Source organism: Periophthalmus magnuspinnatus, chromosome 3 (genome assembly GCF_009829125.3).
Source record: "Periophthalmus magnuspinnatus isolate fPerMag1 chromosome 3, fPerMag1.2.pri, whole genome shotgun sequence".
Lineage (NCBI taxonomy): Eukaryota > Metazoa > Chordata > Actinopteri > Gobiiformes > Gobiidae > Periophthalmus > Periophthalmus magnuspinnatus.
This window is the reverse complement of record NC_047128.1, coordinates 2,626,516-2,650,477: the sequence shown is the minus strand read 5'-3', so window position 1 is coordinate 2,650,477 and position 23,962 is coordinate 2,626,516. Positions and strand designations below refer to the sequence as shown.

The following is a 23,962-nucleotide window of genomic DNA, read 5'->3' as shown; positions in this document are numbered from 1 at the left end:
GATAATCCTAACTTACTTAAAACAAGAAAGATTTAATTTGATTTAATGTCAGACAGTGAGAAAAAAAGCATATGTGTCTTTTTATATAGTGTATGTAAACGTCTGGTTTCAACTGTATATATATATTTATTATTTATATTTATGGGTTTTATAAAGATTTGATTTATTCATGGTTCTGCCTGTCATATTCTCTCAGTCTTTAACACAGTTAAGACTAGACTAAAAACCCACCTCTTCTCCCTGGCATTTAATACTAGTTAAACAGGATATCTTGGTGTTTTATTGTTCTTTTCCTGTGTATTGTGTGATCTGTACATTTGTTTTTTGTTGACTTTATGTAAAGCACTGAAGTTGTTTTGGATGTGCTACGTAAAAAAAAAAACTTGAACTGAATTAGTTTGATGTTAATTAGTGCAAATATTGATTCCCAAACTAATTTTACATCTCCAGAACATTAGGAAATCACTGAAAATCCCATTCTCTTCCTAAAGGTCACTTGAGCTCCTCCTCCATCTACCCCGTGTGCTTGGCTCCGTACCTGATCGTCACCACCTGCTCCGACTCCCACGTGCGCTTCTGGCACTGTGCCGTAGAGGGCGCTGACGAGGGCTACGGGGACGATCAGCAGGACAGCCGCGTGTACCGGTGGGAGCCGTGGGCCTTGATGAATGAAGAGGAGGACAACAACAGCGCCGTCTCTGTCTCTGGACGTCCCGTAGCCGTGTCCTGCTCCTATATCGGCAGGCTGGCTGTGGCTTTTAAACAGCAGAGACAAACACAGGTACAAAATGGGAATCTGACCCCCCACTGCGTACTATCGTCTGGGTTATAGTTTTCACATTACACCAGCAGTCACCTTGGGTTGGAACTATGCAATAAAAATGTAAATGTGAAGATCTGTCTGAACCTATTTTCAGTACATGGTTTTGTTCAACTTTTGTTTCATATATGCGTTCCATATCTTTCCTCTATGTGCGTTTCAGATTGATGGAAACTGGGCAAAGACTGGCAAAAAATAAATCAGTGAATTAATAAATTAATTCAAAATAATGCACAAAAGTCCTCAAAATATTGCCTAGAAACAGGAAGTGTAAATGCACGAATAAGGAAAAAGACACTTACATATTTTATTTACAGGCTTAGACCTATTCGACTTACACAATAACAAAATTTGAAGTGCAACATATTACCACAGATGTATAGACGGTTAATGATAATATTGAAGCAAATTTATGCCACTGATACAATAACCAAAAAGATTATCCCAAAAAATATTCAAAATTTAAAATATAGTTTTATATAGGTAGCTGAAAAAAGAAACAGCAGGGTGAATTATTTTAGTAGTTAGGAATGGGATATGTCTAGAACAGTGGTTCTTAACCTGGGTTCAATTGAACCCTAGGGGTTCGGTGAGTCAGTCTCAGGGGTTCGGTGGAGGTCAAGACACACACCCGACTCATATGATTTGCGGACTGCGAGGGTCTCCAGAAGTCGGCCGTGTCCGACTATATGTAATATTATATGTAATTTGTTGTGAGTTCATACATTGTATTGGTTTTATTCTTTGAACACAGTGATGTTAATGCACGATTCATTTTGTGCATCAGTAAAACACACGTGTCTTGAAAAAAAATATCATATTTTATTTTTCAATAAAGAAGGGTTCAGTGAATGTGCATATGGAACTGGTGGAGTTCAGTACCTCCAACAAGGTTAAGAACTACTGGTCTAGAATGAGTCATAAAAGTTATTTATTCAACTCACTTCAGCTGAAACCTCATCATAGTACAGAAAAATAGTACAAAGTAAAAGTACTTACAATATATAATGTTGTTTCCTTATTAAAAACATGTCTGAAGAGGCTGTATATGTCATCCATGCATGTTTGACTAATCTAGCAGTCTCTCGTGGGCCCTGTTTGAACTCTCCTTACGGTTAGCTGTAAGGTTCTGTCCAAAGCTCCGCCCACAAGTCTACGTCACCCATCCTCCCATACGATAATTCTCCATAAATATACAAAAACATGAAACAAAACAAGACACTGCAACTTCACAAACCTGGTGTGATGTGCAGTAGTTTCATTAACGCTGATTGTAATGTGATAGAGCTGTGAAGGGGGCGGGGCTTTGGACTCAGAGCGTCAAAAACGAAAGTGAAACTTATAAAACATGTTAATACGTTGTTTTCGGCTAGTTTAGCATTTTCAAAATAATAAAAGGAAACATGGAGATCTAAATATGTTATGAGTTACAGATAATACCCCATAGAAGTAAAATACCCCCTCTTTAATACCCCAGAGAAGTGAAATACCCTCTTTTTAAACTACTCAGATGCCACTAACACAGTAATAATAAAACAGGCTGATCCCTATTGTAAATATCCTTAAAGTTCTTATTATTGTCCTCTCCAGTTTAACAGTGCACAGGACTTCTCGATGCATGTGTCCATTTACGAGTGTGAGTCGACCGGCGGCTCGGAGTGGGTCCTGGAGCAGACCATTCACCTGGACGACTTCACCAGACCCACCTCCACACTGGACCCCCGAGTCAGCGTGGACTCCAACCTCTTTGTCTACAGCAGGTCAGCCTCAAAGTTTAAATTATGTTTTTAAGATGGATTTATTTCAAAATTAATAGCAAGAGTCATTTGGGAGATTGGTGGCATCAACTTTTCATAAAAACAATTGTACTATATCTCAAAGAGGGTTAAATCCATTATGATTTTTGTCCATTTCTTCTCGTTTCAGGTCTGATCTTTACATGAGCAGAGACCACACCTCTCCCAACATCAAGCACTACGTCCACTTAGACTGGCTCTCCAAAGAGGACGGCTCCCACATCCTAACCGTGGGCGTCGGCTCCAACATCCTCATGTACGGGCGAATCTCCGGCATGGTCAACGAACAGACCAGCAGCAAAGATGGAGTCGCAGTTATCACCCTTCCTCTAGGGGGCAGCATAAAACAGGGCATTCGTTCGCGGTGGATTCTATTACGTTCCATAGACTTATTATCTTCGGTAGATGGGACCCCTTCGCTGCCTGTGTCCCTGTCTTGGGTTCGGGACGGTATTTTGGTTGTGGGAATGGACTGCGAGATGCACGTGTATGCCCAATGGCGGCAGGACGCTAAACCGGGCGATGGCGAGGAGGGTAACCTGTCGTCGGCGGATATTTCGGGAGGGCAGAATCCGGTTTTTGAAGGGAGAGCGCGGTCGAAAAGCGTGTTTGAGAGCAGTGCTGCTGTAGACGAGGCCCTCAGAGCTCCGGCCGGTCTACAGGAAGGGGGGCTGTTTGAGGCGGCCCACTGTCTGTCTCCCACCCTGCCCCAGTACCACCCCACACAGCTGCTCGAGCTCATGGACCTGGGCAAAGTGCGGCGCGCCAAGGTAAGAGATGGCACTCGTTAGGCAGGGGACGATATTTAAATTTGGTGTCACGATTATCATAGTCAAAATAATTGCGATTAAGGATTATATTGGGTTCCCTATTTAAACAAGTGTTAGTATTGTACTGATATCGATACAGGTATTGAATATTGACGCTGGTACTGAAAAATTTGCTGGATCGGGTATTGGTTCTATGATATCGGTTAAGCTAATATTCTGGTTGGGCCTTTAATGGGACGTATAAAGACCACTTACAGGCTGATTTTTACCCAGAACGTCTCATAATGTTTGAGCCTTTATTCATACAAACCTGTTCAGCAGTTATTTGAAGGGTAAATGACTAAATAAATGTAATAAATTTACTGTTTTAATAAAATAAGTGCCATTTTCATGAGTATTGGTTAATACCGGGTACCAGCAGATACTTAAAAGTCAAAGTATCGGTATCAGAAGTGAAGAAGCTGGATCTGTACATGTAACTGGATATGTAGATTTCTCTGTTCATTCTGGTGATATAAAGGCAATAATCTTTGTTGGCGATTATCACGATTATATAAAATGTCCTATGAACAATTATTGTCTACCCTTTTTATCACAATAAACGATATTATTGTTTATTGTCCCATCCCTACTACTCATGTTAAGGAGATAGCACAGACTGTGCTGTAAATCGAATATGGGTGGATAGTATTGACAAAAATACGTATATCTCTAGTTCATGGTTCAAACCTCACTCCCACAATTACGTTCTGTTGTTCTTGGGCATTACATTTAATCCAGGCCCAGGTTTACAGGGGTGTAAAAAGGTCCAGAAAGGTGCATTGCGACCTTAGTTTAAAATGTTTGCACATGCCCATTTCAGACGCATTAAAATAATGCCACTTAATGGAAGCGTATTATGTTTGGACTCCTTTGATACTCGAACGCACCCTCAGACAGTTTGGACTGCACCCAAGCCTGACTTGACTTGAGCGCCCCCTGTGTCCGCGCACATCATCACAACTGTAGATGAATGGTTTGTAAAATGTGTCTATGGAGGTAAAAATCTGACTGATGTACTAATTAAAGCTAATGATATTTTGCCTATAAGTTGGATCGATTCTGTCCCATGTTTAGTTTCAAACAATTCAAACTACGTTTATCAAAATGCACTTATTATACTGCCAATATGTTAACTTCAAAAACTGCCAGAATACGTCAACTGCTTGTTAATCACTGACACCACATCACATGACTGCATAAGGCGAAGAACGAGCCGCACCGAAACTGAGACGGGAAAGAGACTTTTGGCTGTTTTGCTTCACAAAAATGTAATACACTCCAAGGAAAAACAAAACTAGATACATTGGTGACACAATCAAAATTGAATAATCTGGTAATGAAGTTTTACACACATACCTGCTTCTGTTTTTAATGTTGTATATGGACTTGTATACTTGTGTGTTTTGTTGTTTTTTTCTGTTTGTATTGTATTTTAAACAGGGCGTCCATAAAAAAAAAGAGTCCAAGTGATCTTAGTGGGTTCCATTGTATAAATAAACAGAAAGAAGAGACAAAAGAACAAAAGAAAGAAGAAATGAACCTGCGTAATAATGAAACAAAGCAAAATGTTTGGATCCTAAGCAAATTCTACCTTTTAGTGGTCTCAGTGTTAGCTTCTTTCTACAGCAGATTAGCTTAAATGCTGCTATTATCTGTGGAGGTAAAATTGTCCTCATTACAAAAACACAGAATTTCCAGTTGGGGCGACTTCACCTGTCTGACAGCTCTTTGAAATAACATTATTCCTCTCGATTTTAATAACGCCGCTGTCTTGTACCCCTCAGGCCATTCTTGCTCACCTGGTGAAGTGCATTGCGGGCGAGGTTGCCGTGGTGAGGGACGTGGAGGCGGGGGAGGGCGGGTCCAGGCGCCATCTGTCCCGCACCATCAGCGTCACGGGGAGCACAGCCAAAGACACCATCGTCGCCGGGCGAGATGGAGGAAGAGACTACACCGAGATCAACTCCATCCCCCCTCTGCCCCTGTACTCGCTGCTGCTGGCCGACCAGGACACGGCCTACAAGGGACCGGAGGAGGTGGCGAAGGGGGCGAAGGGGGCAGATGGAGAGGTGGCGCAGAAGTCCGCAGAGGATCAGTATGCAGATCTTTTCCAGGTAAATGTGTCCAGTGAACATTACCAGCGCCTCCATAGCAAATAATAAAGAAACTATGCTTTGATAAATAAACAAGGCAAAGCAAGTTTATTTGTACAGCGCAATTCTTACACAAAATTCAAAGTGCTTTACAGAATAAAAAAGACATTAAAGTCACAACACACACAAATCAAAACATAAATAATCAACATAAAATTAACATTAAAAGAGAAGAGGCAGAATAAAAACCTTTCAGTCGTATGCACAGATAAACAGAACAGTTTGAAGCCTGGATTTAAACATTGTCAAAGTAGAGGCCTGTCTCACATACATGAATATGAAAGAAACAACAAAATGAAGTGACTTAACTTACCTTAAGCCAAGAAACATTCACCTTATTTAAAATGCATTGAATCAGTAAAACAACTAAGACCAAAGAATGTGCCTTTCCAACAAAATAGGTCTGATCCAAGACTAATTTCATTATAAAATCAAAACAAAACAAATCAAAATATAAAGGACTAAACCAGGACTTTGCAAAATTAAAAACACATAAATGAAAATCTGCTGCTTGTTACAGTGAATTGCAACTATGAAGAGATGAGCCTCTCAGTTCTGCCATTTTGAACAGGAAGTTAATGGCCCGATTTCTATTACTCAGCTGTTTTATATCGGTATTTCAGTTTACAATGAAGAAAATATGAAATCCTGCTTTATGTAGTTATAGCTTCACACACACACACACACACACACACACACACAAATCTTCTTTAAAGTCACATTTTTAAATTTTTTGCTCTAAAAAGCTTGCATCTCCACAAACACTCCACTTACTTTGCCTGCTTGTCTCCATGGAAATGTTGCTTTGGCAGGTTGGTATAAAATATATATCTCCATGGAGAATGTTCTGAAGTGTGGTTTTAACATTCTATTTCTGTGGAATGCAGGCGACGTAGCACCTCCAGAAAGTTACATACTGTAGCTTTAATACAGGACGTTAAACTGTTAAAAGCCACTTTCAAACTCCATATAAATCTGTACAGAATAGTTCAACATTTTATTACAGTTTGCAGTAAGATAGTACAAGAAAATTTCAGATCTGTCAACTTCACTCCTACAATTTTTTGTCCAGTTGACAGTTGATTTTTTCTTTTACTATGGATCATACCTGGACGACTGAAGGATTACACATATATGCAGTAGAATGAAGACGCTTTCTTCTCTTTGACAGATGCCCACAGTCACTACAGACGACTTTGTGAACTTTGCCACCGACAAACCAGAAAAGAAATCCAGAGTGATCAACCTCTCCCAGTACGGCCCGTCCTACTTTGGACCAGAGCATGCTCAGGTAAAACTCTTTCTTTCTGTGTTTTATTGATACTTTCCATTAACATCACGTTGGTGGGTGTTGTACATGTGTCTCTATGGTAGAATGTTCAGCAGTTAACATGGAAACACAATGCACAGATTAGCAAACACTGCCCAAAATGTTTTAAGATTAAGTCTAAAAAGCCAAGAAAAATACACAATGGATTTAAACAGTACATTTTCAGGAGCCTGTGATGAATCCAAGTGTTCGTGGTCCTGTTTAGGCGTTTGATTTTCAACAAAAACATAAGAGCGACTAACTGAAAAACGGTTGGCTAATGCTCGCTAGCTTGTGTCTGTCATTTAATGTGTGCGAAACTTGTTTTAGAGCACAAATCAGCTCACCTGTTGTAATTCCAGCTACGTCAGTTCTTTGTTAAAACAAAGTACAGATTAAAGGCTAAGTTGAGTAACAGACAGAGCAGTGCCCACAGTTGGCATCACACCCCCAGGGAATTTTGTTGACATCAGCTGCAAGGTATCATTACTAACTGTGTTTCCATCCAAATAAAATGTGCATATTTCCAGAATTCACATCAGAAAAGTCAATCAGAAATACGACTTTATCCATGTTTCCATCAAACCGTTGGAGTACATAACTGGATGTTGGTTACCTGGTTACGAGGACCATCTGTTTGCTAATCCTGCCGGGGGCTCACTGTTCAGAGTTTTTTCAGCATGATTTGGCTTTACTAGAGACGGAATTTCTCTGTTATTTAGCCTTTCCCTGGTATTTACCTGTTTCCTGGATGCATTTGTATCATGTACAAAAAATAGCAGGTTCTTTATATATTGTAATAACTCTACAAATATGTTTAGCCACAAAGCTGAAATCTGCCGGCTCAGTCTTTGCCAAAGCAACTTGTCCATCGCACTGAACAAACATAAAGTTTCCCTGAATTTCTCACTGATAAAGATGTGTGTCGTGCGTTTGTGTCTCTTTTGTTTTTAGCTCAAACCTCAAAAATCGTTAGTCTAGCTGCGCTCCTCTGGAAGATTTTAGGCCAACAACAACCAGCATGACGGGATTATTTTGTCTTTGAGTCCACTCCGGTCAGGTGCAGGTGTAGTCCGTCGCTCACGTGGGTTTTGCGTTCGCTTCATGATGTGGCTAAATGCGTTTCCACCTCCCAAAATGTGCTTACATCAAATAAACTTTTATGAGGATTAAGGGTTCTAAATCAGATTTTTGGCGTTTCCACCTCCGGTTATGTTACTTATGCAAATCTTCAAAATGCACATTAATAACATGGTAATGAAAACGCAGCTTATAAGGAAGTTTAACAGTTTTTTTTTTGTTTTTCTGTTGAATCAGGTTCTGTCCAGTCACCTCATGCACTCCAGTCTTCCTGGTTTGACGCGTCTGGAGCAGATGTTTTTAGTGGCTTTGGCCGATACCGTGGCAACAACCAGCGCTGAGGTCACCAGCTCCAATGACAAACAATACACAGGTATCAGTCTGCAGTTTCAGAATGAGGATAAAAATGGGACTTGCTGTAGCGATGAACAATTTAAAGCTGAATATTATAGCTTTTGAATGAGAAAAACTCCTCTAAATGTTGCATATAACAGGAAGTTGAACCCCATGAATAGAAACTTTACATAATTATTTCCAGTCAACACTGAAAAGACTTTTCCAAGTCATTTAGTTGGTACAATCCCCACTCCCACTAATCCCAAATGACTCCGTGTCCTTGGGCAAGACGTTAACTCTGCCTGGCCTGTATTTTCTGCGTACACTGTTAAATGTACGGGGCGAAAAGTTCATGAAGTGCTTTGAGTTGAAGAATTAAAGGGCCCATATTATGCTGTTTTCTTATCTGTTATAATGTTGTTTCCTCATCACAAACAGACCTGGAGTTTTGTTTCATTCACACATGTTTAACACACAAATGCTGCATATTTAGGCTTTTTTTCTCAAACAGAAAACGCTCACTTCCACCTTGTGATGTGACACAGGAAGTGCTCCACTGTGTTTTTCCTTCACTAGAATCATTTGGATGATTTCAGCTCTGAAACTGCCAATGTCTAATGAACTAAAGGTAAAAGGAGCTGTTAACTTGAAAACTACAGCTTCATGACATCACAACGTGGAACAGAGTGTTTTGAGCTTTTAATCCTGTACACCTTAAAGTATATGGTGTTTTTGTTTTTTATATGTATTTTTACACACACAAATAATTCCAGACGGAGGTTATGTAGATAATACATCGACATTGATTAAACGTTCCAGAGACGGTTTATTTTAAGTTTTCGTAATACAAACAGTGCTTTACAGATAGAGCATTTTTGATAATGTTCCTCCTTTATGTCCATATGTTTCATCGCGTTTATTTAGTCTTTTGCCACATTCCGTATTAGCAGATTTTTCCAGTATTACGCACGAACAAAGAGAGTAAAAAAGTTCAAGGTGAAAGTAGCTCCTTAGCTTTAAACTTCAGGGATTCTTGCAGTGTCTGAAATGCTCTTTTTTGTTTGTTATTCATATTTTTTTTTTGCATTTTAACATTTTACAGTCCCCTCACCTCTCCCCTACCCACAGATCGGCACCGGGCAAGCACAGGAATAGAACACAACTGTTACATACGCAAATACATTAAGACTAACACACTCCTATACATTTATATATCCTCACACACACACACAGATCAGACACAGCTCACAAATAAAGTATATAAATGCACTCAAGTGAATACATGTACACAAACAGGCACACACACGTATTTCAAAATGTTTAAAATGAATCAGAGGTGCAGATACAGGATGTGCAGAATGTCAGTCATTTTAGAGCAGACTTATTCTGGAAAATGGACTTTTCAAAGGTTTTAACCATGTGACAGTTGTTTCCTTCTTGGAGTTGTTTATTGAAACATTTGAGCATGTTTAATCACTCTTTAATTAGGCCTTCAAATCTGCCAACTGGACAAAACGTTGTAGCACTTTACTGCTCCAAATGAACTTGTGTTTAGTATTCAGCCATTTTGAGGACTGTTGTGTTGCTCAGCTCCATTTCTAACATGTCGTTCTCTTGTTTGTTGTAGGTGGAGAGGCTTTGGATGAGTGTGGACTCAGATATCTGCTGGCCATGCGTCTTCACACATGTTTGCTCACGTCTCTGCCTCCTCTGTACCGCATGCAGCTCCTCCACCAGGGTAAGAAAAAACACAAAAATATTCACCGTTACAGCAGACTGGAGAAGTGTGTTGTGGGTAGGATGGGTTTAGGGCTGCGCTTTTAATAAAAAATGTGTAATAAAAATAGAATGACATTTAAGTGTTTCATATTGTCAATAGTGATGTACTTTGTGTTGTTTTACGTTCTGTTCTATTTTTATTCTATTTTAAAAAATTATTATTATTTTTTATATTTTTATTTTTCTATTTAATACATTTATTTTTTATTACATTTTTTATTACATTTATTTTTTCAATGTTTATTGTGTTTTTTATATAATTTAATGTTTATTTTTTTAATGTTTATTTTTCCATTTTTATTATATTTTTATTCATTCTGTCTGCATTAAGTTTGAATTAACTTTAGTTAAATGGGACTGATTGGTGGCAGCAGTAGCTCAGCTGAAAGAGTGCTTGGCTGACAGTTCAAATACCGCTCTCGACGTAAACATCATCGGTTAGATCCACTCATGGTGCGATTCCAGCTCCCACATATGAATGCTGTCGTTGTGTCCTCGGGCAACACACTTAACCCACATCTCCCCCAGTGTATGAATGTGTGTGTGAATGGATGAGTGGTTCCTTGATGTAAAGTGCTTTGAGTGCTGGAAAAACACTATATAAAATGTATGTGACCATTTACCATTAAAAGTCTTGTCCATTCAACATTGTTAATGTGAGAATATTAAAAGAAAAATTTAAATCTGTCAACTGATCAAAAAGTTGTAGGAGTGAAGACTTCCCTCTCAAACCATTTCTTTTCTCTGGCTAAAATGTGTACCCCACTATCTTCAAAGGAGTGGTTAGTGTCTTTGCGATGGAGATTTTTACAGCAGATTGTGGTCCCGAGTAGCTCTCTGCAATCTGGCCAGAACTGAAGGAGCAGCTTGGATGAGCAGCGAAACGTCTTCACTCCTACAACTTTTTGTCCAGTTGACAGATTTGAATTTTTCTTTTAGACCTGGACGATTGCACAGATGTTAGTATGAACACACACAAAAAACAAAAAACACAAAACACAAAAAAAACCCCACAAAAAACACAAAAACCTCGATCTATTTCAATGATTAATGTTGTCCAACCCTATTTGTTAATCCAAATTCATATTTCGAGTGCTCCCCCACATAAGCGAAGGTAACTCCTCAATAGTTCCATTTTACAAGACATTCATAGAAGTAAATTGTAACTGAACTGCTTTCAAATGTTGTTGCAAATTGTAAATAAAAGCTTTGGTCTCCTCCTCTCACTCTGTTGTATTTTGGACGCAGGTTTGTCGACGTGTCACTTTGCCTGGGCGTTCCACTCGGAGGCGGAGGAGGAGCTGTTGAACATGATCCCGGCCATGCAGAGAGGGGACCCCCAGTGGTCCGAGCTCAGGGCTGTGGGCGTGGGCTGGTGGATACGCAACATCAACACGCTGCGCAAAATGGTGGAGAAGGTATAACAATACATATCATAATACACTGCAGTATGAAATCTTTATATCGTGTGTTGTTCTTTTATTTGCTTTACTAAAAAAGGACTCTTCAATGTTTATTTATTTGTTGAAGTAAACGGCACCTTAAATCCTTTATTGCTAAAAAAAAAATAAGGATATTCCCTGCCTTAAAGGAGCCATATTACTCTATTTTCTGATCTATGTTATAATGTTGTTTCCTCATAAAAAGACAGACCTGGAGTTGTGTTTTGTTTCATTCACATTTTTAACACACAAGCCCTGCATATTTAGGCTGAGTTCTTCTCTTAAACGAAAAACACTCTGTTCCACCTCGTGATGTCATGTGTTAATACAGGAAGTGCTCCACTGTGTTTTCAAACTCCATACACCTTCACTGGAATCATTTAGATAATTTCACCCCTGGAATTGCCAATCTCTACTGAACTAAAGGTAAAACGGTAGCTGTTAACTCCCACTCCATGACATCACAAGGTGGAACAGAGCATTTTGAGCTTTACGGATGTAGACAGACTAATATTAAAGTTACTCAAACATGTCTGAATGAAACAAAACACAACTCTAGATCTGTTCTTGAGGAGGAACAACTTTATAACATATCTTAAAGCGAGTCAGTTTTGCTTGGTATAGGACCTTTAACCAGCTTTATAATACTTTTAATGCACTTACTAACTAATTTTGTCTCGTCCTCAGTTGGGTAAAGCCGCCTTCCAGAGAAACAATGACCCTCTAGATGCTGCGCTCTTTTATTTAGCCATTAAGAAAAAGGCCGTTCTGTGGGGACTCTTCAGGTGAGACGTTCAGATTTGGTCCAATACATTTTGTCTTTGCTCCACTTTGACAAACCTCCCAAAGCTTTGTGTTGATTTAAAACACAACTCTTTCCTTAGGTCACAACACGATGAAAAGATGACTCAGTTTTTTAAGAATAACTTCACTGAGGATCGTTGGAGGAAGGCGGCTCTGAAAAATGCCTTCTCACTTTTGGGCAAACAACGATTCGAACAGTCGGCTGCGTTCTTTCTGCTGGCGGGGTCACTCAAAGATGCTATTGAGGTAGGAATGAACAATAGCTAGTCTAAAATGCACCTGCGATTTTCATTCACTGCATTCTTCTTAGTCAAATGTACTTTCATAGAACCAATCTGCAGGGTTATTCAATCATACACTCTATATATAAATGGACATAGCTAACGCGCTTACCTCCGCATTGCAATTCACTTTCTATTCAAAAACGACTGTCTTTTCTATAACTGCTGCAGTGAACCTCGTCATTTTGGTCTTAAAATGTTCATATTAACCCATTCTACATGATCCTGGTATTTTTATTTCTCCACTATATTAAGATATGAACATTAATAACCGACAAATCCGGTGCCTGCTTTCCCTGAGGTCGCTCTCGTTAGCATTAGCAACCGGTTCTTTCACAGCGCCCGCTCCCTGCCAAACCAGCGGTGCGAGTGGGAGGGGGCGTGTATCTTCAACATCCTCGCTCCTGATTGGGTCTCAGTTTTTAGATTTGCAGATATGGTCCCTGTTTGCAGATTAGCCGCTAAAACTGCTAGCCTTGATGAGCTTCGTTTGGTTGTAACCGATCGCAAGACATTAAATCACGCTCACTTAGTCCACTTCTTCATACAGTCTAAGTATTCAATGCATTATTTTTACATAGGAATCTAAAACCCAGTATATATTGTACATTTTGTAAGTACATAGGTCTATAAGAGTTCAAAATAACAAAAATGTTCCTTTAATCAAATGCAGTTTTATGTATTCTCTTATTGCCACTACTACATCATATTTAATAGTGTTAAATCAAAAGCGTGCTATGTAATCTTTTTGATGGGGTCCGCTACCTGTTTGACTTCATGGACTGTTAGAATGTTCCACAGTATTGCTTTAAACTTGTATCTTGCGTTGACTTTTTTTTTTTTTTTTCCTCAAAAATACCTGAAAAACATACAGTTTTCTGTGAGCAGGTTCCCCTCTCCACAGATCTGTCTATAGCTTAGCCTGGTAGCTCGTGTCTCCGTGGATACGTTTAATGCCATTCTGCAGAACATTCGTGGCAATGCTGTAGCCTCTCCATGGAGTCAAGCAAGTAGCTGGCCATCAACCAGAAAAGTTACAGAGTGCATCTTTAATAATAATTATGTCAGAGTTCATTTGGTACTATTTCAAATCAGGTTTTATCTCTTAGGGCAAAGTGTGTCTCTACAGCTCTGTGATTAAAATGGCAGAAAACGCATTAGACGAGGCATTAATCGATTTATATGTTGTTGTTTTTTATGTGTTGGCTTGAATTACAAAAGGGAAATAACAAATCTATGGCCTAAGAGAAACGCAATTACATTTTTTCTCTCCAAACTGTGTCTGGCCTACATTGCGTGACCCAGTACCCTGAGAGTACAGTCATTTCTCTCCCTCCCTGGATTCCTATTTCTTTCACAGCAGAGACAAAGATAATGGATCTTTCTTATTACACTCTCTCTTTGGGGTGTCTGGGCTCATATCACCACATCATTAACTTTGCAGACAGACTCCAGCATATTCGTCTGCATAGGAAATCATGTGCGGTGTCTGGTGTGACTTTTCTTTAGTCTGAGTCAGTGAGCCTAAAGAGAGACGGCCCTGAAACTGAACACTACACGTAAACACTGCAGGCCCTTCTGTCTCTCCAAATCATGTTTAAAGCTCATTATTTGGCATCAAGTCATTAATTTACTCTATATTTCGCCTTTAGTTAACCTCGTAGGTCAATTGAGAATAAATAAATTGTTACAGCAGCTACTTAAAGCCACAATATGTAACTTTTTAGCCCAAAAATTGACTAAAATAAAAGCATGTTTTTAAAATTTTGTTTAGTTTTTTGTTGTACTAAAAAACTTGCATCTCCACAAACCTGACTCGTATTTGGCCTGGAGGAGGGTCTCAGCCTGCTCGTTTTTATGGAGATGTTCTTTTGGCTATAATGTTCCACAGTACTGCATTTAACTTAACAGCAACTACAACTACTGCTACAACTACTACAACAACACCTACTATTACCACAACAACTGCTACTACTACAACAACAGCAACAACTACTACTACTACTACTATTGCTACAACTACTATTACAACAACTACTATTACAACTACTACTAGTACAACTACCATAACTATCACAACTACAACAACTACTACTACTACTACTACAACTCCAACAGCTACTACTACTACTACTACTACAACAACTACCACTACAACTACAACTACTACTACTACAACTACAACAACTACTACTACTACTACTACAACTCCAACAGCTACTACTACTACTACAACTCCAACAGCTACTACTACTACTACTACAACTCCAACAGCTACTACTACTACTACAACTCCAACAGCTACTACTACTACTACTACAACAACAACTACTACTACAACTACAACAACTACTACTACTACAACTACAACAACTACTACTACTACAACTACTATAACTACTACTACTACAACTACTACTACAACTACTATAACTACTGCTACTACAACTACAACTACTACTACAACTATTATAATTACAACAACAGCAGAGCGAGCCTTCCCGGCGACTGCAGATGGAAATGAGCTTCAGCTAAATCTGGTGTAAATCTGGTCTTTAATGAGATTAATGTGTTTGCACGTGGTCCGTGTTAAAATAAACCAATAGACAAAAAAAACTAAACAACTACTACTATTATTATTATTTTTTATAATATTTTAGACTTATATAGCTCTTTTTGAACACTCAGAAATGCTTTACAAACAATAAGAAAACAGTAGAAATGGTGAATGTGCCGAAATATGGTTTTAACTTTATATTTCCGTGGAGTCATGTAGGTGACGTGCCACCTTCAGAAAGTTACATTCTGTACCTTTAAGTATTTTTCTTTATTTTTTATATTTTAATTTTATTTTCTAGCAAATCTAATTGAACTTCTTCCTAAAGATACATGAGATAGATTAGAACACAGATAGATACAGAATTTCTTGACATTGACCAAAAACAAACTTATTAAACTGTTCATTCGTTCATTGTGAGACCTTCTAGTTAATGTACATGACCATTCACTCAGATATCGGCCCCTTTTTCCTGTATTACTTGATAAAAAAAAACAAAACTAAAACATAACTCTGCCCACGCCAGTTCATCTTTCCATAAAATGCTTCTTTCTTCCATTGTAGGTGTTGATGGAGAAAATGGAGGACATCCAGTTGGCCATGATCGTAGCCCGGCTGTACGAGGCCGACTACGAGAAGTCCCCCACCTGCCAGGGCCTTTTGTACGAGAAGGTTTTGGGTTGTAACAGAGACGGGACGGGGTACCACTGCTCCCGCCTCCACCCAGACCCCTTCCTCCGCAGCATCGCCTACTGGATCATGAAGGACTACACCCTCGCTCTGGACACTCTGCTGGAGAGGATTCCCAAAGAGGACGACGAGAATCCAGGTGAGTCCTTACCAAACCAAACCATATCAACTTTATTTATAAAACACTTTAAAAACACTTTTACTACTGGCCAAAGTGACAGAAACAAACATTATACAAACACAATAGACAAAGATCATCACAATCAGTCACTATGCAACTATTTTATTTTATTTTTTTATTTAATGCAAGAAAGAAAACCATAGTGACCATACACATACAATAATGACAAGTGGTGATAAGACATACCAGAATATATCAAGATATACAAAGACATAACATGATTTGTAGACATAACAGCTATTTCCAAATGTATGTGACAAGTGTGTGTGTGTGTGTGTGTGTGTGATGTTTCCGTGATTTTGGAGGGGGTACAGTGGAGATGACAGAGGAGAGTGCTAGTACTAGTAATTTGTAAAAGAGAAAAAAATATATAGAGAATATAGATGGGGGAAAAAAATAAATAAATACCAAAACAAAACAAAAAAATGCAATAATTAAAAAACATAGAAAGCCATAAGACAGAGGTCAGTAGCCCAGTTGCGTTAGTCCACTGAGATCAAAGTGGCAGGTTGGCGGTGCGATTCCAGCTCCCATAGATGAATGCTGCCGTGTCCTTGGGCAAGACACTCGCCCCCAGTGTCTGCGTACACTGATGTATGAATGTGTGTGTGAATGGGTGAGTGGTTCCTTGATGTAAAACGCATGTTGTAAAGTTTTTCTCTGCATTCATGTTTGTGTCATCCTGTGGAGTATTTAAGTTATCTCCATCTCAAGAGTGAAAAATACTGTACTATAATACTTAATATAAACATAATCCTGATCTGATCTCTGCACTGATCATGTTGGTTCTCAGATTACCTTAACAATCAACTTCAATTCTAGCAGCTATGGTTTTTAGCCTTCTTTAAACTGCTTTACACTTCCCACTGTAACCAGCAGGAGGGCGGAGGATCTAGACATTTTGCGTTTTAATAGAAGGACCTATTTCAGAGGTGTCAGACTCATTTTCACCGAGGGCCACATCAGCAAAATGGCCGCCATCAAGGGCCAGATGTGACTGTGTGGCAGTGTAAATATCACTAAATGTAACAGAATGTCATGTAAAATAAATGTAACTACTTTTAAACTTTCTGTATTTATTACTTATTCAAGTTGCAAATATTATGTGTCAGTGTAACTCTGTGTAACTGTGTATTTCCTGATAAACTGACATAAACTGACACCGACTTTTAATTATTGGACTATTTGTTGTTTTTCTTGACGTCTGACTTTTTCATACTTAGCTCCGTGTTTAGTGTCAAAATGTCGACGTAGATTGTACTGACCCCGCCTCATAACACAAAAAACATACAGATTTTCTCCTTAAAGCACAAACTTGTATTCACCTTTAGCACCTTTCCCGAAACTGCCTTCCACGCCGACAATTTTCCTCTTCCTGAATAATTTGGGATGATTATTTGGAAATATTTGTCAGTCACTTGTTGGGAAAATCTCATTAGTTTATTGTCGATGCACACATTAAAGCAGCACAGACTTATTTTAAAATGACAGTCAAGCCTTAATTTACCTTCTCGCGGGCCACATAAAATGACGTGGTGGGCCGCATTTGGCCCCCGGGCCTTGAGTTTGATGTGCATATGTGACCTATTTAGTTCTATTTTTAGTTCTTTTTTTTTTTTCCTTGTTCTCATCCAGATGCCATGGTGAAGTCCTGTAACCCGGTCGTCTTCAGCTTCTACAACTACCTGAGGACCCACCCTCTGATAATCCGGCGTCACTTTGCAGAAGGCGCTGGTCAGACCACCGTGAGCCTCACTGCGGAGAAGAACAGCGCCGACGAGATCAACCTCATCGAACGCAAGCTGTTCTTCACTACGGCCAACGCACACTTTAAGGTAGAGCTTTGGTGGATGCACTGTAGGGAGTAGTAAACCAAGCAACCATAAACTTTATGAAAAAAAAAATATATTAAAAGTTTGAAAGCTTGGTCAGGGCTAATGTGGAAACTAATGACCACTTATAATTTTATTTAGTCTGTTTCTGAAACTTTATAAACCACCAAGTTATTAAAACATTTAGCAGAATCTTGTGTTTGAAATGCGCTTCTTAGACTTAAAACAAGTGCGTTATGGATATTAGCATGTAGCTGGTTAGCCTCCGCAATGCTGTTGAACTCTCCAGAACATGATTTAAAAGTTTTGTTAAAAATATAAAAGACAAACGATCCAGGGCTCGACTCTTAATATTTGCATTTTTGGAAAAGCCTATGGGAAAATAATTGGAAAATTTCCTTCCTGAACCGGAGCGGGCTGTCACTGTGGAGCTTCATTAGGGTGTGGTATGTGGATTTCTTTGCAGCTATATTTTTAAACAAATTTTGTCCCTCTTTGAGTTAGAAGTAGTAAAATAAATGTCGTCCGTTAATACTGCACAACTCACAAGTAGTTCCGGCAACAGTTAAATCACATTCTGTGTCACTGCTCAACGGCCATCACCGTGACATCACCATAGCAACAGGTGAACAACTCCCCAACTGTTGTGAGTAGATTGTAGGGACTAGCTTCATTGAAAATACTGTAAATGTCTAGAATATTAGTTATTTCAGAGAGAAGCCGCTGTAGCAGTAGGGATGGGTAAACAATAATATCGTTCAATAATCATTCGTGGCACTTTTTATATCATCGTGATAATCGCCAATAAAGATAATTGCCATTATGTCAAAAGAATGAGCAGAAAAACTACTTCTCCCTGATGATCTTCTCTCAATAACTGTTGTTTTCACTTATAACAAAGCACAATGCTTCAACAGCTGTTTCAATATGGAACCTGTTCATAATATTAAAATTGTAATTATTCATATCCAGAAAATTTTTTAACTGTCAGCAACGTTCATGATCGTGATATAATCGTTAATTGCAATTATTTTGGCCATAACATCACATTTCAATGTTGTCTCACGCCTAGGTAACAGCGCATTAAACAACCTGGAGCTGCAGAGGGGTTTAAACTGAATAACGACTCCTCGTTGTCTAATGCTTACATAATTAATGTAACGTATCACCTTGATCCTCTTAGGTGGGCTGTCCCGTTCTAGCCCTTGAAGTCCTCTCCAAAATCCCCAAAGTCACAGTTAAGAAATCGGGTTCGTCTCCTCTGAGCGCAGCCTCTTCAAAGGCCACCCTGAACTCCAGCCAGCCCCTGGAGAACGGGACGCCCGGAGGAGGCCTGGAGTGGGGGGCTCCCGCTGCTCCTGCCTGGGGAGGGAACGACAGCTCGGCCGGGATGGACTGGAGCCAGCCTGTGGTCAAAGCAGAGGAGGAGCTGCAGCTGGACTGGGGGGATGACAAGGATGAAGATGAGGATGAGGAGGAGGAGGATGGAGGTTTGGCGATGAAGAAACCAGAGGAAAACAAGACTTCTAATAGTGGTCCTAAACTGCAGAGGGAGGACTCACAGGTCAGTTACTCAAGATTACTGTAATTTTTAGGGACGGGCCATATATTGGTATCAGTATTAATAATGGCTGACATCGATACCAATTTTTTTTTTTTTTTTTTTTTTTTTTTTAAATGGCATTTTTTTTTTTTTTTTTTTTTTTATATTATTTATTTATAACTTTTCTTACTTTTTTTACATACAACATGAAACACACAAACGAACAGTACAGGTTACAGGCTGGTCTAGAAAACATCTATATAAAATATTCCAATCCAGGATCCATAAAAGTGTGTAGTGGTTCAAGTCCAAAGTGGTTGTCCATTTGAGTCTATTTGAGATTTAAGTCCAATTGCTTCCAGTGGCTTCTTCCATCTGTCCATGAAGAGCTGAGAATTTCCATCAATATAATATCCAAGTTTGATCATAGACAAGAGGTCAGACATCAGAGATTTCCACAGGGAAACAGAGGGAGGATCATCACCCACCCACTTTACCATAATGCTCTTCCTAGCCATCATTAAGAATGATTGAACAATATGCTCATGTTGTGCCAGTGAAGGAGGGATAAGTCCCAGTAAACACATCATTGGGTTTCCTGCCACCTGCTGACCTATAGCTTTACTAATATTGGCACAGACTTCATTCCAAAATGTTTGGATGTAAGCACATTCCCATAAACAGTGGTACCTCGTGCCCACATGAATTTTACACTTTTGACAATTTGGCGATGTACCCACATTGTACTTACTATAAATATTTGGAGAAATATATACATTATGCAGAATATTGTACTGCAGTTCTTTAAACCTATTACAAATGGAGATTTTAGATGGCAAGGTTAGGATTTTATCCCATTGCTGTGAATCAACTTCACTTTTAAGCAAAATTCCCCAAGATTTTCTTAACCATGCCAATTTATCCACACTGAGGGAATATATTTCCAAATAAAACTTAGATATAAAATGCTTATGCTCTTTATTATTAATGAGAAATACCTCCAGATGATACAACTCTGGTGTAAGCTTAAGAGATTTAGCTTTTTGCTGTACATAATGCCTTAATTGCAAATATTTATAGAAATCTTTATTTGGTAAAGAATATTGAGATTTCAGGAATTCAAAAGATTTGAATTCTCCCCTTGTAAAGAGATCAAAAAACCTATGAATCCCAGCAATGTGCCATCCTGTAAAACTTGTTCCTATAGTTTGTGGCAATAGGTCCTGATTATTTATCAAAGTCGATAAAATGTGGAATGGCTGATTACTTTTAAACAGTTTTCTTAGTCTTCCCCACGCCCATAGGGCATTATAGAGTAGAGGATTACCTTTAACTGTATCTGTTACACTGTTTAGTTTGCTCCCCAACAAGTTGACAGGTGATGATGGTTTGCACAAAACAACCTCAATATTCAACCAGGGCAGGTCTGCATTTTCATGTATCCAGACAGAAATAATCCTAGCTTGCATTGAAAGGACATAATACTCTACATTAGGTAGGCCCCATCCTCCTTGTTCTTTGGGCAACTGAAGTGTCTCTAACTTGAGTTTCGGTTTCCTTCCTGCCCAAATAAAGTCCACCATTGCTTTGTTAATTACTTTTATATCTTCAGACTTTAAAATCACAAAGAGCATACTAGTAGGGTACAATATTTTGGGTAGGATAATCATTTTTATAAGATTAATTCGTCCCAGGAATGAGATTGGTAGAGCCTTCCATCTTGTCAACATCTCACTAAGACCCACAATCATTCCATTAATGTTTTCTTTGTATAAAAGACTCAATGTTGGTGTAACCTTAACTCCCAGGTATATAAAACCTGACGGCTCCCAGCGAAAGGGCTTAACATATTTAGGCTCAACATTTCCTGAATCTGCCAGAGTCATAATAACAGATTTATCAAAGTTCACTTTGTATCCGGATATAAGGCCAAACTCTTCGACACAGCTAATCAGTACTGGTAGAGATTTAGAAGGATCAGTCAATGTCAGAAGGATGTCATCTGCATACAACAGTATTTTATGTTCTTTATCCCCAATTGTGACCCCATGAAGATTTGGATTTTGTCTAATGGCCATAGCCAGGGGTTCAATGGCCAAAGCGAAGAGTAATGGTGACAAGGGGCTGCCCTGAGCTGTACCCCTGCCTAGTTCAAAAGGAGGGGACAGCAGGCCATTAGTTAAAACAGAGGCCGCTGGTGCTTTGTATAGTAATTTGATCCAATTCACAAAATTTGGTCCAAAGCCGAATCTTCCCATTATTTCAAAGACATACTCCCATTCAATTCTATCAAACGCCTTTTCGGCATCCATAGAAACTACCGCACCAGGCATTTTATTACAGTTAAGAAAGTGAATAATATTGAACAGGCGCCTCGTATTATAGTAAGAGTTTCTGCCCTTAATGAAACCTGTTTGATCAGCTTCCACTAATGAACACATTACTTTCTCCAACCTGAGAGCAAGAATTTTTGAAAGTATTTTATTATCAACACCAAGAAGGCTGATGGGTCTGTATGATGAACATAATTCTACATTTTTACTCTTTTTAGGTATAAGTGTAATGTTAGCCTGATACATAGATTTAGGGAGCCTGGCTTCTTCAAAAGATTTATTATAAACTCTAAGTAATAAGCTGCCTATTTTCGCCTTCATGGTTTTAAAAAACTCTACTGGAAAGCCGTCAGGCCCAGGACATTTCCCAGACTGAAGTGTAGATATTGCTTTGTCCACCTCTAGCTGAGTTATAGGTGACTCCAACATATTAAGTTGACTATCAGATAGCTTGGGAAATTCCAGGTTATCCAGAAAAAAACCTGATTTAAGCCTTGAAGTGTCACTCTCAGAACTATACAATTTTATGTAAAAATCTCTGAAGCTTGTGTTAATCTCTCTGTTTCCTACACACCTCACGTTATTAGAGTCCATAATTGCTGTTATAAAAGTATTTGAAGGAGCATTTCTTGCAATACGAGCTAGAAAACGGTTGGGCTTATTAGCTGATTCATACATCCTATGTTTGGCAAACTGAATATCTTTTTCAGCCTTACGTGTTATTAAGTTAGTCAAAGTTGTTCTAATCACTTTGAGCTCAGTTAGTGTTTCAGATGACTGTGTTTCATAATAGTGTTTCTCTAGTTGTTTTAAGGTGTTTTCCAGTTCCAGTTGTCTTGCTAAACTTTCTTTTTTCTTATTAGCTGTAAACGAGAGAATCATACCTCTCATATAAGCCTTATAGCAGTCCCACAAGGTTCTTGAGTCAATCCCTTCATTATCGTTGCACTCTAGAAACAATGTTGTTTGCTCTGTTATGAATTTCACAAATGTATCATCTAAAAAGAGCAGTGTATTCATTCTCCAGGACACAGATCGCTCGATAACCCGCAAGGGCTGCATACTGAGGAATACAGGGGCATGATCAGAGAGACCCAAAGGGCCTATAGCTACCTGTTCAACCAGTTGACATATACGTTTTGATAGGAAAATATAATCTATACGGGATGCCGACATATGAGGATATGAATGGAAAGTAAAATGTTTCAGGAGTGGATTATGATGCCGCCAAATATCAACGAGATCTACTTCATTAAGAATTTGCAAAAGTGCTTTAGAATTCCTAGTTAAAGTAGATTGTGGAGGAAGTCTGTCCAACTCTGGGGACAACACACAGTTAAAGTCCCCTGCCAGTATTACATTATCACATTCCATGTCCATCAATTGCCCAAGTAACACTGTATAAAACTCCTCATCCTGTATGTTTGGGGCATAAACATTACCAAGAAGAACATTTTCCCCATATAACACACCTTTTACAAAAATATACCTTCCTTCTTTGTCCTTATGGGTAACTATAGCAGTAAATGGGAGGTTCTTATGTATTAAGGTTAAGACACCTCTTTTATTTGTAGAGTAAGATGAATAGAAAACTTGACCCACCCATTCTCTGCAGTACTTCCTATGCTCGTCATCAGTAAGATGAGTTTCTTGCAGGAAAGCAATTTGGACTGAATCTTTTTTCAAGGTATTCAGAATGGACTTTTTCTTAACAACATTATTGGACCCCTTTACATTCCAAGTGGTTACCTTTAGTGACATATTAAATATAATTTATGTAAATATTGTTTGTTTTTTTTGTTTGTTTTTTTTGTTTGTTTTTTAACCTGCCAAATATACAATAAACCAGCCTGCAACCCCAAACCTAAACTCCACAGAACTAGTACCAGGCAAAACCTCAACACAAGGCCTGGACCAAACAACCCTCTCATAAGAGATGAGATAAAAAAAAAAATATATATATAATAATAATTAATAACAATAATAAAATAACAAATATGAAAACAAAACAAAAACCAAAAGCAACGAACTAGGTGTACCCTACTCCAAAGTACAGCTATAAGGGGAATTCTAAAACACCCCGCACCGGATAAAATCAAGCATACACATAGTGGCTCGTTAATAATCAACTAATGCTACAGTAATAAGCCTCAGGAATCGATTTGCGTTGTAAGTATGAATCGTTGCACCTCCATTTATTTGGTTCCCGGCAGG

At 38.8% G+C, this 23,962-nt stretch overlaps 1 protein-coding gene across 1 annotated transcript in view; it reads left to right on the top strand.

Moving 5' to 3' along the window:
• dmxl2 (Dmx-like 2) overlaps positions 1–23,962 on the top strand; it is a 125,497-nt gene that overhangs the window by 59,862 nt on the left and 41,673 nt on the right. Inside the window, exons 20-32 of the mRNA XM_055230928.1 lie at positions 492–781; positions 2,411–2,580; positions 2,747–3,386; positions 5,213–5,542; positions 6,753–6,872; positions 8,208–8,343; positions 9,934–10,044; positions 11,334–11,503; positions 12,215–12,312; positions 12,412–12,577; positions 15,734–15,998; positions 17,676–17,875; positions 19,056–19,436. Of these exons, the coding sequence (XP_055086903.1) occupies positions 492–781; positions 2,411–2,580; positions 2,747–3,386; positions 5,213–5,542; positions 6,753–6,872; positions 8,208–8,343; positions 9,934–10,044; positions 11,334–11,503; positions 12,215–12,312; positions 12,412–12,577; positions 15,734–15,998; positions 17,676–17,875; positions 19,056–19,436 (3,077 nt within the window). The remainder of the gene's footprint in view (positions 1–491; positions 782–2,410; positions 2,581–2,746; positions 3,387–5,212; positions 5,543–6,752; positions 6,873–8,207; positions 8,344–9,933; positions 10,045–11,333; positions 11,504–12,214; positions 12,313–12,411; positions 12,578–15,733; positions 15,999–17,675; positions 17,876–19,055; positions 19,437–23,962) is intronic.